The sequence below is a fragment of the Primulina tabacum genome, chromosome 18, assembly GCF_025594145.1.
Source record: "Primulina tabacum isolate GXHZ01 chromosome 18, ASM2559414v2, whole genome shotgun sequence".
Lineage (NCBI taxonomy): Eukaryota > Viridiplantae > Streptophyta > Magnoliopsida > Lamiales > Gesneriaceae > Primulina > Primulina tabacum.
This window is the reverse complement of record NC_134567.1, coordinates 18,982,531-18,997,872: the sequence shown is the minus strand read 5'-3', so window position 1 is coordinate 18,997,872 and position 15,342 is coordinate 18,982,531. Positions and strand designations below refer to the sequence as shown.

Below are 15,342 nucleotides of genomic sequence, written 5' to 3'. Positions count from 1 at the left end.
TGAAATGTGCAGATTTCGAAAGCCGATCTATAATAACCCAAATAGCATCACAGCCCTTGGGCGAACGAGGTAAATGAGTCACAAAATCCATAGCAATATGTTACCAATTCCATTTCGGGATTTCAAGACTATGGAGTAATCCTCTAGGTTTCATTCTCTCGGTTTTCACTTGCTAGTAGACAAGACATTTCGAAATAAGTTTAGCAATGTCCTTCTTCATACGTCTCCACCAGAATTGAGGTCTCAATGTCAAATACATCTTTTGGCCTCTAGGGTGAATACTGTATTTGCTACAATGTGCTTCACGAAGAAGGGCATATTTCAAATCAGCATTATCAGGAACTACTAACCGACCATTAAGTTGTAAAGAACCATCAGACGCAATCTGAAATCCAGACTGATGTCCTGTAGATACAAGTTCTTTAGACTTCTGAATCTGAGCATCACTTCGTTGGGCCTTTCGTATTTTAGATATCAAATTCGGCTCAATTTGAAATGCTGCGACAGTGATAGAATTCCAATTCGAGTGAAAAGTCCGCCAAAAGTACATATATCCTCGTGTACTTTGGCGACATTAATAGAGGCTAAAATAGAGTCATGAACTTTCCGACTAAGGGCATCCGCAGTAATGTTCACCGATCCAGGGTGATACTGTATCTCACAATCAAAATCCTTCAGGAGATCCATCCACCTGCGTTGCCTCATATTCAAATCAGATTGAGAAAAGAGATATTTCAGACTCTCATGATTTGAATAGATAACAAACTTTTCTCCGTACAAATAATGGCGCCAAATCTTCAGATGCAAACACAATGGCGGTCAATTCAAGATCATGAACAGGGCAACGAGTTTCACGAGATTTTAATTGACGAGACGCATAAGCAACCACTTGCCATGTTGCATCAGAACACAGCCCAAAACTTTACCAGATGCATCTGTACATACCACAAATCCTCCGGTAGCTGAAGGAATAGTAAGCACAGGTGCTGTGGTCAATCTCGTCTTCAATTCAAAAAAAATAGCTTCACATTCATCTGACCAAACGAATCTCTGATTCTTTTGTGTCAGTTGAGTAATAGGTTTAGCTATTTTCATAAACCCTTCAATAAAACAACGATAATAACCAGTTAAACCCATGAAGCAAAGGATCTCAAGAACATTCGTAGGTCTCGGCCAATTCAATACAGCTTCAACCTTCGTAGGATCAATAGATATCCCATGTTTCGAAATAACATGTCCCAAAAATAATACTTTGTCCATCCAGCATTTGGAAAATTTAGCATATAAATGGCCAATGCGAAGAGTCTAAAGTACCAGTCTCAGATGTTCAGTATGCTCCTTTTTTGATTTCGAATACACAAGAATATCATCAATAAATACAATAACAAATCGGTCAAGATAATCTCGAAAGACACGATTCATTATATCCATAAAAACTAGCAGGAGCATTCGTGAGACCTAAAGGCATAACCAAAAACTCATAGTGGCTATACCTGGAACAAAAAGCAGTCTTAGGCACATCTTCTTCTCGAACACGTACTTGATAATAACCAGAACGAAGATCAATCTTAGAATAGACAAAAGTACCCTGAAGCTGATCAAATAAATCATCAATACGAGGAAGTGGATACTTGTTGTTCACAGTAGCCTGATTCAGTTGCCTATAATCGATACACATTTGCATAGTACCATCTTTCTTCCGAACAAATAAAACTGGAGCTCCCCAAGGTGATACACTCGGTCGAATATATCCCTTACCGAGAAGATCTTGTAATTGTTCTTTCAATTCTTTCAATTCCAGAGGTGCCATGCGATAAGGAGCTTTCGATATAGGCGCAGTTCCCGGCATAAGATCAATACTAAATTCAACTTCTCGATGAGGAGGAAAGTCAGGAATCTCATCGAGAAATACATCCGGGAATTCTTTCGCAACAGGAATATCAGATAAAGAAGGCTCCTTCTTAGAGACATCAATAGCGTAGATAAGATAACCCTCATCTCCGCTAAACAAAATTCGGAATATTTCCAAAGAGGATACTAATGGAATTTTAGCTTGGGAACCCTTGCCATAAAAATTCCACTTGGGTCCATCAACAGGTCGAAATCGAACCACTACATGAAAACAATCAACAGTAAGCTCGATTTGTTGTCAAGATATCCATGCCAACAATACAATCAAAATCGTGCATTGGGAGGACAATCAAATTCAGGAATATCACATTATTCTCGTATATCAATACATAATTATGCACAACTTTCTCAGACAGAATAATCTTTCCTGATGGCGTGACTATCGATAACACATCATACAACAGAGTACACATAATATCATGAGATGCAACAAATGCATGAGATATGAATGAGTGAGATGCTCCTGTATCAAATAAAACATGTGCAGGATAATCTCAAAGCATGCAAATACCTGCAATCACACCACCAAGAGCTTTTTTCGCCTGATCCTCGGTCATAGCATACACTCTAACTTGAGGAGGGCCTTGGGCACTCTGACCACTAGGTACTCAATACGTGGAACACTCGATTGCTGGAAAAAAGGAACATGAACAACATGTCTCATCATACTGTGGCCACCTCGAAATCCTGGCTGGGTTTGGGAAGAATTCGTACCCCTATTCGGAAAAACTCGAAAGAAATGGCCTTCTTGTCCACAATGATAACAAGTACCAAACATATCTCGACACTGCTCGATAGTATGTTTGCCTCCACAATGACTACAATAAGGAGCAATCACTGGACTCCCTCTCTGGGATCCACTGGAACTCGAAGAAAATGAAGAAGCAGTAGAACCAGTCCTTTTAAACTTTCTACCTTTCGGGCGCTAGGTCGGCTGCTGAGCTGACACTGGGGGTGGACGAGCATACTGAGGACCTCCTCGCCTTAGTCCAGCATTCGGCTGCCTTTGCTCGTTCAACTGCCTCTGCGTAGCTCGTAGGCAAACCTGAAATGACAAAATTATATATAGCAGGATGCAATCCATTCACAAACCTGTTATATTTCGCTTTTGCATTAACAACTACATGAGGTGCATATTTCAAAAGTGTAGAAAAATTTGAAGCATATTCTGCAACAGTCATCGTTCCCTGATGCAGGCTATTAAATTCATTCTCTTGGGCAGTGTAATAAGAAGGAGGAGAATACTGCTCAAGAAATTGGGCCTTGAAGACATCCCATGTTACTTCAATCCCGGTCTCTTTCAGTCCAATCTCAGCGGCTTTCCACCAAGATTTTGCCCGGTCTTTCAATTGATAGAGAGCAAGTTTCATTCGCCGAGCCTTAGAGTATTCAACAATATTAAACAAGTACTCGATATCCTTCAACCAGGCCTCTGCTCTTTCTGCACTCTCGGTGCCAAAGAACCTCGGTGGTTTCAAATCTTGGAATCGAGCCATCACCAGATCCATGGACAATCCTTCGAATTGTCCAACCATCCTCTCTGTACTACTACTCATAGTTTCATTTGTAGGATCCATCTACAAATCATAAGATGAATATCACAAATAGATATGAATGATACATCAACATCATCTCAAATCATTAATCTCATCAACAACTTACTCAAACTAAATCAAGTAGGAGCAAGTAATACAAATAATCCAAATACATACGCATAATTCATTTGTGCCTATTACGTGTACACAAGACTCAATCGAGCATTCCCAGCTATGCTCTGATACCATGATGTGTGGGGCCCTTAACTTCTAATCGTTATTACAATGCAATTTGATTAGGATTAATTAATTACAGCGAAAACGAGTTTAAATTTTCTTTACAATGAGCTCGAAATATCTTATGTGAATACTTAAAATAGTATTTCATCTCATATCATAAAATATACCCACACATAAGCAAAACCAATCACATACAAACAACTCATATCATCGGGACATGCCCCGGTATATAGTTACATATACAAATATACTGGGATAAACCGCTAAACCTCAACTCAGATATGACTCCTTTCAGAAGTACCATCTCCGGTCTCCTGATATCCTTGAGTACCTGCCATTGTCCACACACAAAGACAACAACAGCCCCCTTTGGAGGTGAGCAAAGCTCCGTATGGAACAACCATCATATATACAACAGATATCTACACAATGATATATGATATGCAATGCATGTATGTCGTGGAGATATCAGGTCAAATGCCCATCCCCTGAGCATATATCGGAATCAATCGAATCGCTATCAAATCAATGCTCGAGCTGGCACACCGGCCTCAATCAGGGATACTCGTATGATAACGTTGACAAAGCGCTATCAAATCCCAAATCTCAATCAATATGCGGGCCATTGATGACAATGTTTTAATGGCCATATAATGCCAAACATAGCATCGTATTCAACAACATCAGGATCAAATCCAATCATAATAGGTATCCAAGGATCATAGCTCAACGTGTATGTCATGTATGCCACATCAACTCAACAAATAAGGCATATAGACATATATTTTCAATCAACTAAATCAAATCAATCAAACATATATCCTATGATACCGATACCTGTCTTATGTTACTCGATCGCAACATACCTCAATTATTCGTCTCCAGTCAATGTAGCATGACCCAAATTTAGGATTTTAATACCAAAACTCAATCTACATGGTCAAAATATTCATTTCAATCAATGAATTCATTCAATTGCAACTCTATTAGCGTATTTGAATGTATTAATTCATTCTACGCTATTAAATTTACATTTAAATTATTAGGATAATTATATCATATAATAAATCCTAATAATTCATTATTATACCACCAATAATATTTATCTATTCATTTCAAATCAAGAAATAAAGTTTCAGAATTGTTTTGAAACCTCAAAATTTCATATAAAATTGAAATCTTGATATAATTCAATTTCCTCTGTAAAAGTTAATCTCTCGTCGGCTATTCTATCGCATATGTTGAAATCAAATTCAAATATATGTTATTCTATCATTTCAATAATTAAAGGTGCCAAATCTAAATGAAAAATACCTCAAAAGAACGCTCTCGACGCGAGGATTCCGAATATATATTTTGTTCCAAATTTTGACAACGTTTCACTATAATTTTGAGGATTAGAACTTGAATTCTCTTTTTATTCCTCCTTTACTTCTTCTTCCCGTTCTCTTTTGATTATGTTTTCTGCCTTTCTTCTTGTTATTATATGACTAATCCACCTCCACGTTAATCTCCTGAAAGTCCACCACTTATCTTTGCAATTGTGTTGCCACGTATGCAGTAGGAACCATTTCAAATTTTTCAATCAATAATTACAATTTTCCCCTTAAAAATTAATTCACTATTTTTCAATCTATTTACAAAATTGTCATCAAATTTTAATTTAATATTTTTCAGTTTATTTACAGATTTGCCATTAAAATAAATGAATTATTTTTTAATGAACTATGGAGTATTTTAGTTTATTCTCATTTGCATAGACTCTTTCAAATCCATTTCCAATTACAATTATATTATGAGTTGATTTACTACTCATAATCTACATAGTTAACGTTAATCAGATAATGGGGTCTCACATTTTTAGAGTCCTATGGTTTGGCTAAGGTGTGTTGCTTTCCTGGACGCATGCAGTTGCTAGCTATTGTCAAGGAAACGTTCCATGGTCTCAAAATACTCACCCAGGGTCCTTGATGGGCTGCACAATAGCTGGAGCAAGGGAGGACGGGAGCCGCACCTAGGAGGGTTGCGCAAGGAGTCCTAGGGTATGGTTGAGGGGCTAGGCGTGGTTGGGCTGGTAGGTTCGGTCCAGTAGCATGTCATGGGTTGGTTCTAGGTCCTAGGATGGTTGGGTAGAGGCTGGACATGGTGGTTAAAGGCTGGAGTCGAAATTACCCTAGGTTCGAATCATATTAGGACTAGGACTCTTGGTGCAGAAAAATTCAGTAGCTTCCTAGGCGTGTTCAAGGGATCTTTGGTTCAAGTTTGGTAAAGTTTGGTTAAGTTTCGAGTCCATATGAGTCAAAACCGAGACGTACGTCTAAGTTTAAAAACAAATCGAGGAATCTATCGAAAAGCTAAGTTTTAAGCCTAAGAAATATTTATGGGATTGTTTTAAGGTTATATATTAAGTTTGGAATGATTTGGGATGTTGGTTAGAGGTTTAAGTATAAATACGAAAAATTATGCTTATAGGGGTAAAACGGTCATTTTACACCTAGAAATTAATAAACGTCATAGCAGTGTCCTGAATGCTGTTTTATATGTTAATATGATTATTTTAAATATTTATGGATTTTTATGATGAAACATTATTGTTAAAAGATATGTTGCATGCTTGGTTTAGAAGAAAAATGATATTTATACGCATGGATTTTATAAATTGATGGAAATATGAAATGTTGAAGGAAGTGAAGTAATTATGACTAATACGAATACGATGATATGTGAATACGTAAGACCAAGACTCAGTTGACGGGTGAGAGTGTTGCTGATGTCCCTGCCGCCCAGTACTGTGGTTACATGTAGATGGATCCATCGATCCCTAATACGAATATGAAAGTCACAATTAACGATCTGAATTCAATGAAAAAGGAATATGTATATGTTTATGATGAATATGAATATGTTTATGATGATATGGATATGTTTAAGTTAATGCATGCTTATGGAATGTTAATTTTAAGTAAAAGTATTTTTACTGTTGCATGTGATCTGTATATGTATTATTTTTTATCAAGAAAATGGTGTATTGAGTCTTTAGATTCACTAGGTGTGATCGATGCAGGTGAGTATGATGTTGATGGTAGTGGAGGTCTTGATGGTTGATCTGACTGTACTGAAGGTGCACATAATCCGAAGACCAGCGCTTGTCTTTTCCGCACTTATGTTTATTATTAAAGATTTTTACGAATTTTATTTATGTTTTTGAGAGGTTGAAGGAGTTGGCTTTATTTTTAAATAATGCTTAATTAGGTTTGGTAAAATGTTTGACGATTTTATGTTTTGAACAATTTCCTTTGATTTTCAAATATAGTTGGTTGTTTTATTTTTAAAATGGTGTTAAAATATGTTATATATTTTGTATGTTTCGGCCGATCTATTAGAGAGTTAAAAAAATAAAAAAAATTCTAGTAGTTTTAAGAAAACGAGTAGTGGACGTTTCACATTTAGTCTAGGGCATACTGTTATGACATACATTATGAGCTCTATCCTTTTTGTTGACCAGTTACTGTTATTTATTGTTATGCACACTGGTTGTTGTATAACTCGAGATCAGGGTGTGACTGATAGGCCTATATTAATTCACCTGAAACCTTAGTTAATATTGATCAATTCCGTTGTTAGTGTAGCCCTCGGGGTGAGCACTGAGATTGTGATATCAAGTTCTGGTTGTTTGTGTCATTTTTGTTATATATCGTTACAACTGTATGGAGGTCGAGTTGGGGGTGTTGATTAGCACAACCTGACATACCTCGCATACTAGGTAGGGCTGTTTAGCTGCACGATGACGTAGCTCTCTTGTGTGTTGCTCGAACATTATTCTTGTTGATTGTATTGTTCGTTTGGCTAGGTTAAACCCGTTGACATTGATCCATGTTCATGTATTTGACATTTCATCTTTACTTATGTTTATGGATGATTTATGTTATTTTTATGTTCGTTAGACTATTTCATAACAGAATTTTAACCTCAATTGTTTACTGGAGGGGGTTTCTGTGGTTACTTTTAGGCACCATGATAGATCTCCCAAGTGGTTTTGTAGCACCAGGCGGAGGTTCCGTCGGCAGAGCTCGTGATTGAGATTAGATTGTTTGGTTTTGGTTCGTCGGAGTCTTCCAGCTAGTTATATTAATATAATTTGAGTTGTAGTCAGTTTTATGTCGTCTTTTATTATCTAGGGATATGCCCTATGTATCTGTATAGTCATTTGGATTGAGTGTTTCTTGTTTGAACTTAATGTTCTGATGTTTGGAAGCCTTTCCAGTTCAGTTGAACTGATGTCTGTGATATTTATTTTTTATGTCTGACCGGTATTTGCATTTGTTTATGTATGAATACTGCAACATCAACCTTAAGTCATTTTCTGTTACAAGTAATTTAAATTTTTTTGTATGTCTTATTTACGGGGAGGTCTGATAAGTGCAAGATTTGCACTTAATTTATATTAGAATCCATTTTGATTTATGCTTGTTTCGAACAGAATTATGCGTTTTTGGTTTGTTTTTGTTGTCATTTCAGGAATGGAGAAAATAGCGGACACAAAGTCAAGTGAGCCAAGAAAACAAGTGCACAACCAACACACTGTCGGACAGAGCCTCGCACGCAGTTGCGCGAGATCACGCGCAGCCGCGCACACTTACATGACAGAATCGGCCAGAGACTTGCGCGCGGTAGCGCCAAATAACGCGCAGGCGCGCGCGCACCAATAATGCGAGAACCAGTAGCTCGCGCGAGAACCAGCAGCAAGCCAAACGACAGAATGGCACGCGCAGTCGCGTGAGATCATGCGCCACCGTGCGCGCCGAGCGTCCAGAATCGTATATAATGCGCGAGTTAGGTCAGAAAAAAGGATCGAGCCGTCGTAGGAGAAAAGAACACGAGAAAAACACCAATTTGGAGAGAAAAGCTCACGGGATAGAGACGCGGACACGAGACGAAGATCTAAAGTGCGAAGAAAAGTCACAAATACGAAGAACGACGGATCTAGGGACGGAGAAGACGCTTCGTTTTTGTTATCTTTTCCTTCGCTTCTTTATTTTACTGTGTTGCGATATCTAAAACGTTGAACATGTCTTGTTTTCGCTTGGATTTCGTGATGAACTAATTTTCTAGTCTAGAGAATAATGTAGCCTTGTTGATACGATGATTTGATACAGTAGTTTATTTGATTGAATTCCGCTCTTGTTTGATTGTGTTATCTGTTTTTATTTCACTGCAATTTACTGGCCATAAATTGTATGTTGTTTGATTAATCCTATAACTCGGGAGAGGGACTAGGATTATAGATCATTAGAAACACATCGTTGAATGTTTATAGCGTTCGGAAGGCGTATAAATTTAGCGAGGCTTAGGTAAAAACATTGTTTGCATTTATCGATGAAACTTAGATTTTAATTAGGAATATTAGAATCGAAGTTTGATTGGTACAATTTATTCGTCACTTGGGAATGGGGTAAGAAAATAATTAAGTGCTCTAGGTCATTAAATAATTGGAATTTATGAATGTAAATTTAATTGGGAATAATTATCGTGGAAACTTGGTGAAATCATTTCTCTAGATATTTTCTCTCATTGTTATTTCTCAATTCGGTGATTAGATTAATCCTTTGTTTTTAATTAATTCGTTCAAACAAACCAATCTGGTAATTGATTTTTCTAGATAAAGTTTTGACTAATTTAATTACAAGCATTGATATATATTTTTATACACACTCCTCGTCGGATCGACACTTGCACTCAAAATTACATTTTACTATAACTTGACATCGTGCGCTTGCGAGCATTTAAGAAAACACGCAACAAGTTTTTGGCGCCGTTGCCGGGGAGTGTCAAATTTGAATTTATATTAGTATTGTTACCAATTAGTCTAGATTTTAATTTAGAGCTTTTATTTTTTATTTTATTTTATATTGATTGAGTTTTTCATTTTTTCCTGCTTGACAGTGTATGCTAAGATCGCAAAACTTAGACTTGCTATTTTTGACATGGAGATCGAAAGAAATGCGAGAAAATTAAGAAAAGCAAGAAGGGAAGAGATCCAAGCAATGGTTGAACACAAAGAAAACGACAAACACATCCCGCCAGAGGCTATACCTATCAGAGATAACTTCCGACCAGTTATCAACAATCATTACTCTGGTATTGCAAGAGGGACCATCAACGCAAATAATTTCGAGCTGAAGCCTGCTCTAATCAATATGGTTCAGCAAAACCAGTTTGCTGGGACTGCCACTTCTGATTCTCACGTTCATTTGAGGACCTTCTTGGAGATAACAGATACGGTAAAGATTAATAATGTTCCTGATGATATTATTAGACTGCGTTTGTTTCCGTTTTCTCTCAGGGATCAAGCTAGAGGATGGCTCCAATCGCTTTCCTTGGGAAGCATCACGACATGGCAGGAGCTGGCGACGAAATTTCTGGCAAAATACTTTTCCCCTGCAAAGTCTGCACAGTTGAAGATTGAGATTAGCACGTTCAGGCAGACTGATTTTGAGCAATTGTATGAGGCATGGGAAAGATACAAGGAGTTGTTGAGAAAGTGCCCGAACCATGGCTTCGAAGACTGGGTGCAGATTGAATTATTCTACAACGGTCTAAATCGGCAAACAAGAGGAACAGTGGATGCTGCAGCTGGTGGCACGATCTTTGCTAAATCTCCCGAGCAAGCCTATGAATTGCTTGAACAGATGACGATAAATAGCTACCAGTGGCCGTTTGAAAGGGCAGGAGTAAAAAGGACAGCCGGAGTGTATGCTGTGGACCCTATTACGTCACTCATTGCACAGGTATCTGCACTGACCACACAACTCGCAGCTATGAACAAAGTGAGCACAGCAGAGACTGAGGGTCCATCGATTGTTGCTGAAGAACAAGCTCTTCCTGAAGAAGCTCAGTATATCAACAACCGAAATTTTGGTGGATTCGGAGGATATCGAAGTAACCCTCCCCCTAATACTTATCATCCAGGATCGAGAAATCATGAAAATTTTTCTTATGCAAATAATAAAAATGTGTTGAATCCTCCACCGGGGTTCAATACATCAAAGGGGAAGGAAAGCCTTCATTGAAGATTTAGTGGGAACATTTGTTGCTGAGTCGGGAAAGAGGATGGCAAGGACTGAGTCTCGTCTTGATAACATGGAGACTCACATGGGAAATATGGGTGCCACAATGAAATCTTTGAAAACTCAAATTGGACAGTTGGCTAATGCATTGAGAGATCAGAATAGGGGTCAATTTCCTAGTAACACCGAAGTTAACCCAAAAGAGCAGTGCAAGGCAGTCACTTTGAGGAGTGGAAAGGAATTGGAGGTACAAATACCTAAAGAGAGAGTGGAAAGTGAGAAGACAGTTGAAGAAGGTGAAACTGAGGGACCCAAAGCTGAAGTTGAAGTTGAACCACCTCCAGTATTTAAGCCAACTTTTCCATACCCGCAGAGGTTCAAAAGGAAAATTTTGGATGATCAGTTTGCAAAATTCCTAGAGATTTTTAAGAAGATACACATCAACATACCATTTGCTGATGCGTTAGAGAAAATGCCGAATTATGCAAAGTTTATTTAAGATGTGATGTCTATGAAGAGGAAGCTGCAGGAGTTTGAGACTGTAAAACTGACAGAAGAATGTAGCGCCATACTTCAAAAGAAGCTACCACAGAAATTAAAAGATCCAGGGAGTTTTACTATTCCTTGCTTTATTGGTGGTTCTAAATGTAGTAAAGCTTTATGTGATTTGGGAGCAAGTATTAATTTGATGTCATTTTCTATCTACATGGAACTGGAGCTTGGAGAAGTTAAACCAACTACGATCACCTTACAACTTGCAGACAGAAGTCTCACGTATCCACGTGGGATAGTCGAGGATGTACTGGTAAAAATAGATAAATTTATTTTTCCTGCTGATTTTGTGATTTTAGATATGGAGGAAGATCATGATGCTCCATTAATCTTTGGGAGACCGTTTCTGGCAACTGGGAGGGCATTGATAGATGTGCATAAGGGTGAACTCACCTTGAGAGTTGGTGGAGAAGCAGTCATTTTTAACATCTATCACGCCATGAAGGGATCGAATGAGGTAAGCACTTGTAAGAGTATTGATGTTATAGACTCATGTATGTCTCTTGAATGTGCAGGAAGAAGGGATCCTTTGGAGAGCTATTTGATAAGTGCTGCAGGAACTGTTGATGAAGCCAATTGGGAAGTGAAAGAGCAACTGATGGCTCTTGAAGCACTGCAGAAAGAAAGAAAAACGGATGCACCGCTTGAGGAATTGGAGGTACATGAGCAATCAAAGGTAATACCTCCTTCCCCTGATTTGAAGGAGCTGCCAAGTCACCTTTGCTATGCATTTTTAGGTGAAAAGTCGACGTATCCGGTAATCATCTCTTCCTCTCTTACTTGTACTGAAAAAGATAAATTATTGAGAGTATTGAGGAAATTTAAAACTGCTTTAGGATGGTCGATTTCTGATATTAGGGAAATTATATACTCCTTATGTGGATTATCAGAGGAGATTGAATCCAGCAATGAAAGAGGTTGTGAAAAATGAGGTACTGAAATTACTGAATGCTGGTGTAATTTATGCTATTTCTGATAGTATTTAGGTATCTCCTGTACAAGTTGTGCCTAAAAAGGGTGGAATAACTGTAGTTAGAAACGAAAATGATGAACTGATATCTACTCGTACTGTAACTGGTTGGCGAGTATGTATTGATTATAGAAAGTTGAACAATGCTACACGTAAAGATCATTTTCCACTGCCTTTTATTGATCAAATGCTTGATAGACTTGCTGGCTATTGTCATAATTGCTTTTTAGATGGTTATTCAGGTTATAACCAAATTTCTATAGCGCCAGAAGATCAGGAGAAGACTACTTTCACGTGTCCCTATGGCACGTTTGCGTTTAGGAGAATGCCGTTTGGGCTACGCAATGCACCTGCCACTTTCCAGAGGTGCATGATGGCCATATTTGCAGATATGGTGGAGGAAATAATGAAAGTCTTCATGGATGACTTTTCGGTATTTGGTTCGTCGTTTGATCATTGTTTACATAACCTATCCCTTGTTTTGCAGAGATGTCAGGATAAGAACTTAGTTCTTAATTGGGAGAAGTGTCACTTTATGGTCCAAGAGGGTATTGTTCTTGGACATAAAGTGTCTTCTAAGGGATTAGAAGTGGACCGAGCTAAAGTCGTTGCAATCGAAAAACTTCCCCCACCAAGGAACATAAAGGGAATAAGGAGCTTTTTAGGACATGCGGGGTTTTATCGTAGATTTATTAAGGATTTATCTAAGATCACTAAACCCCTCTGTAATTTGCTAGAGAAAGATTTTGATTTTATATTTGATGATAATTGTTTGCAGGCATTCGAGAAGATAAAAATGGCATTGGTAACTGCACTGATCATGATAGTGCCGGACTGGAAGGAGCCCTTTGAGCTAATGTGTGATGCAAGTGATTATGCAGTGGGAGCTGTCTTAGGTCAAAGAAGGGAAACGATGTTTAGGGCGATTTACTACGCAAGTCGCACGATGGATGCTGCACAGCAAAATTACACTACTACCGAGAAGGAGATGCTTGCAGTAGTATTTGCATTCGACAAATTCAGACCTTATTTGATTGGCACAAAGGTAATCGTTTTCACTGACCATGCAGCTATTCGCTACCTATTCGCCAAGAAGGATGCAAAACCACGCTTGATAAGGTGGATTTTGCTAATACAAGAATTTGACTTTGAGGTCAAGGATAAAAAGGTACTGAGAATCAAGTAGCTGACCACTTGTCGAGGCTTGAGCTGGAGGATAAGAAAGAAGAGGGAGCTATACAAGAAACATTCCCAGATGAACAACTTTTTGAGGTAAATTCTGTACTTCCTTGGTTTGCTGATATTGCAAATTTTTTGTCTTGCGGCACCCTCCACCCAGATTTGAGCTATCTTCAGAAGAAGAAATTCGTCCATGATATCAAGTTCTATTATTGGGATGATCCATTTGTGTATAAGAGGTGTGCTGACCAAGTGATTAGGAGATGCGTGGAGGGTATCGAAGCACGTCAAATTTTGGAGAAGTGTCACTCTTCACCATATGGTGGACATTTTGGAGCGTCACGAACAGCAGCTAAGGTATTGCAATCTGGTTTTTATTGGCCTAGTTTGTTTAAAGATAGTTATACCTTAGTAAAATCATGTGATAGTTGCAGAGGTTAGGAAACATCTCCAGGCGTCACGAATTACCACTGACAAATTTTTTGGAAGTGGAACTTTTTGACGTTTGGGGCATTGATTTCATGGGAACATTTCCCCCTTCTTTTGGTAATTCTTATATTTTATTAGCTGTTCATTATGTTTGGAAATGGGTGGAAGCGATCGCCACCAATACTAATGACGCTCGTGTTGTAGCTAAATTCGTGCATAAGAACATCTTCACCAGGTTTGGAACACCGAGAGCCATCATAAGTGACGAAGGTGCACATTTTTGCAATAGAATTTTCAACTCACTTTTGGCCAAATACAGTGTGAAGCACAAGGTGGCATTAGCATATCATCCTCAGTCAAATGGACAAGCTGAAATATCAAACCAGGAGATTAAACAAATACTGGAGAAGACTGTCAACACAAACCGGAAGGATTGGGCCATTAAGTTAGATGATGCATTGTGGGCCTATCAGACTGCGTTCAAGACACCTATTGGGATGTCTCCCTATAGGCTGGTTTTTGGCAAAGCATGTCATTTGCCGTTGGAGTTGGAGCATAGAGCATTTTGGGTTGTGAAGAAATTAAACTTTGACTTGCAAGCTTCGGGAGATTTTAGAAAACTGCAGTTGAGTGAGATGGATGAATTCCTAAATGATGCCTATGAAAATGCCAAAATCTACAAAGAACATACCAAGAAGTGGCATGACAAGATCATTGTGAGAAGAACGTTTGAACCGGGACAATAGGTGCTGCTTTATAATTCTCGTCTCAGACTATTTCCAAGAAAGTTAAAATCAAGGTGGTCAGGACCGTTTATAGTAGAGGCGGTGCAACCATACGGAGCAATCGAACTCAAATGAAATGATGGTAGAAAGTTTAAGGTGAATGGTCAGCGAGTGAAACACTATTTTGGAGATGAAGTGCATAACATGGACAATATCTCACTGGCCGAATCTACCTGAAACAGAACTGAGTCGGGCCGGCGACGTTAAACCAATCGCTTATTGGGAGGCAACCCAATCAGTACAATCGAAACGAGGTATATATATATATATATATAAAAGAGTTTGGACAGATGCATGCACGCCACCGCGCAGCATCTCGCGCACCAGCGCGCTCAGAAACCGTGGGCAACACAGAAGCTCGCGCGCAGCCGCGCCATGTCTCCGCTACCGCGCGCGCCCCATCATCCATGACAGGCAGAAGCATGCGCGCGGCCGCGCCACATCTCGCGCGACCGCGCGCTCTCAATCATTGCAGGAAGACAGAAGCTCGCGCGCGGCCGCGCCATTTCTCGCGCAGCCGCGCGCGCCGAATATTTATTTTTTAAAAAAACACGATTTTCTCATCTCCCTCACCCATTCTTTACAAACCCTACTCTCAAAACAAATCCTCTCCTCACATCACCGCCTCCATCACCTCCCCTTGCCAAAAACTTCTCCAAAAGTACTCCACTCCA

At 38.9% G+C, this 15,342-nt stretch overlaps 1 protein-coding gene across 1 annotated transcript; it reads left to right on the top strand.

Annotated features, from left to right (window-relative positions):
- Window positions 1-11,459: 11,459 nt before the first annotated feature.
- Window positions 11,460-14,629, top strand: LOC142532332 (uncharacterized). Its single transcript, XM_075638650.1, has 7 exons — window positions 11,460-12,062; window positions 12,142-12,237; window positions 12,292-12,382; window positions 12,518-12,580; window positions 13,054-13,080; window positions 13,444-13,693; window positions 14,203-14,629. Exons 1-7 carry the CDS (start codon window positions 11,460-11,462, stop codon window positions 14,627-14,629), a joined length of 1,557 nt encoding a protein of 518 aa, XP_075494765.1.
- The last annotated feature ends 713 nt before the right edge of the window (window positions 14,630-15,342 follow it).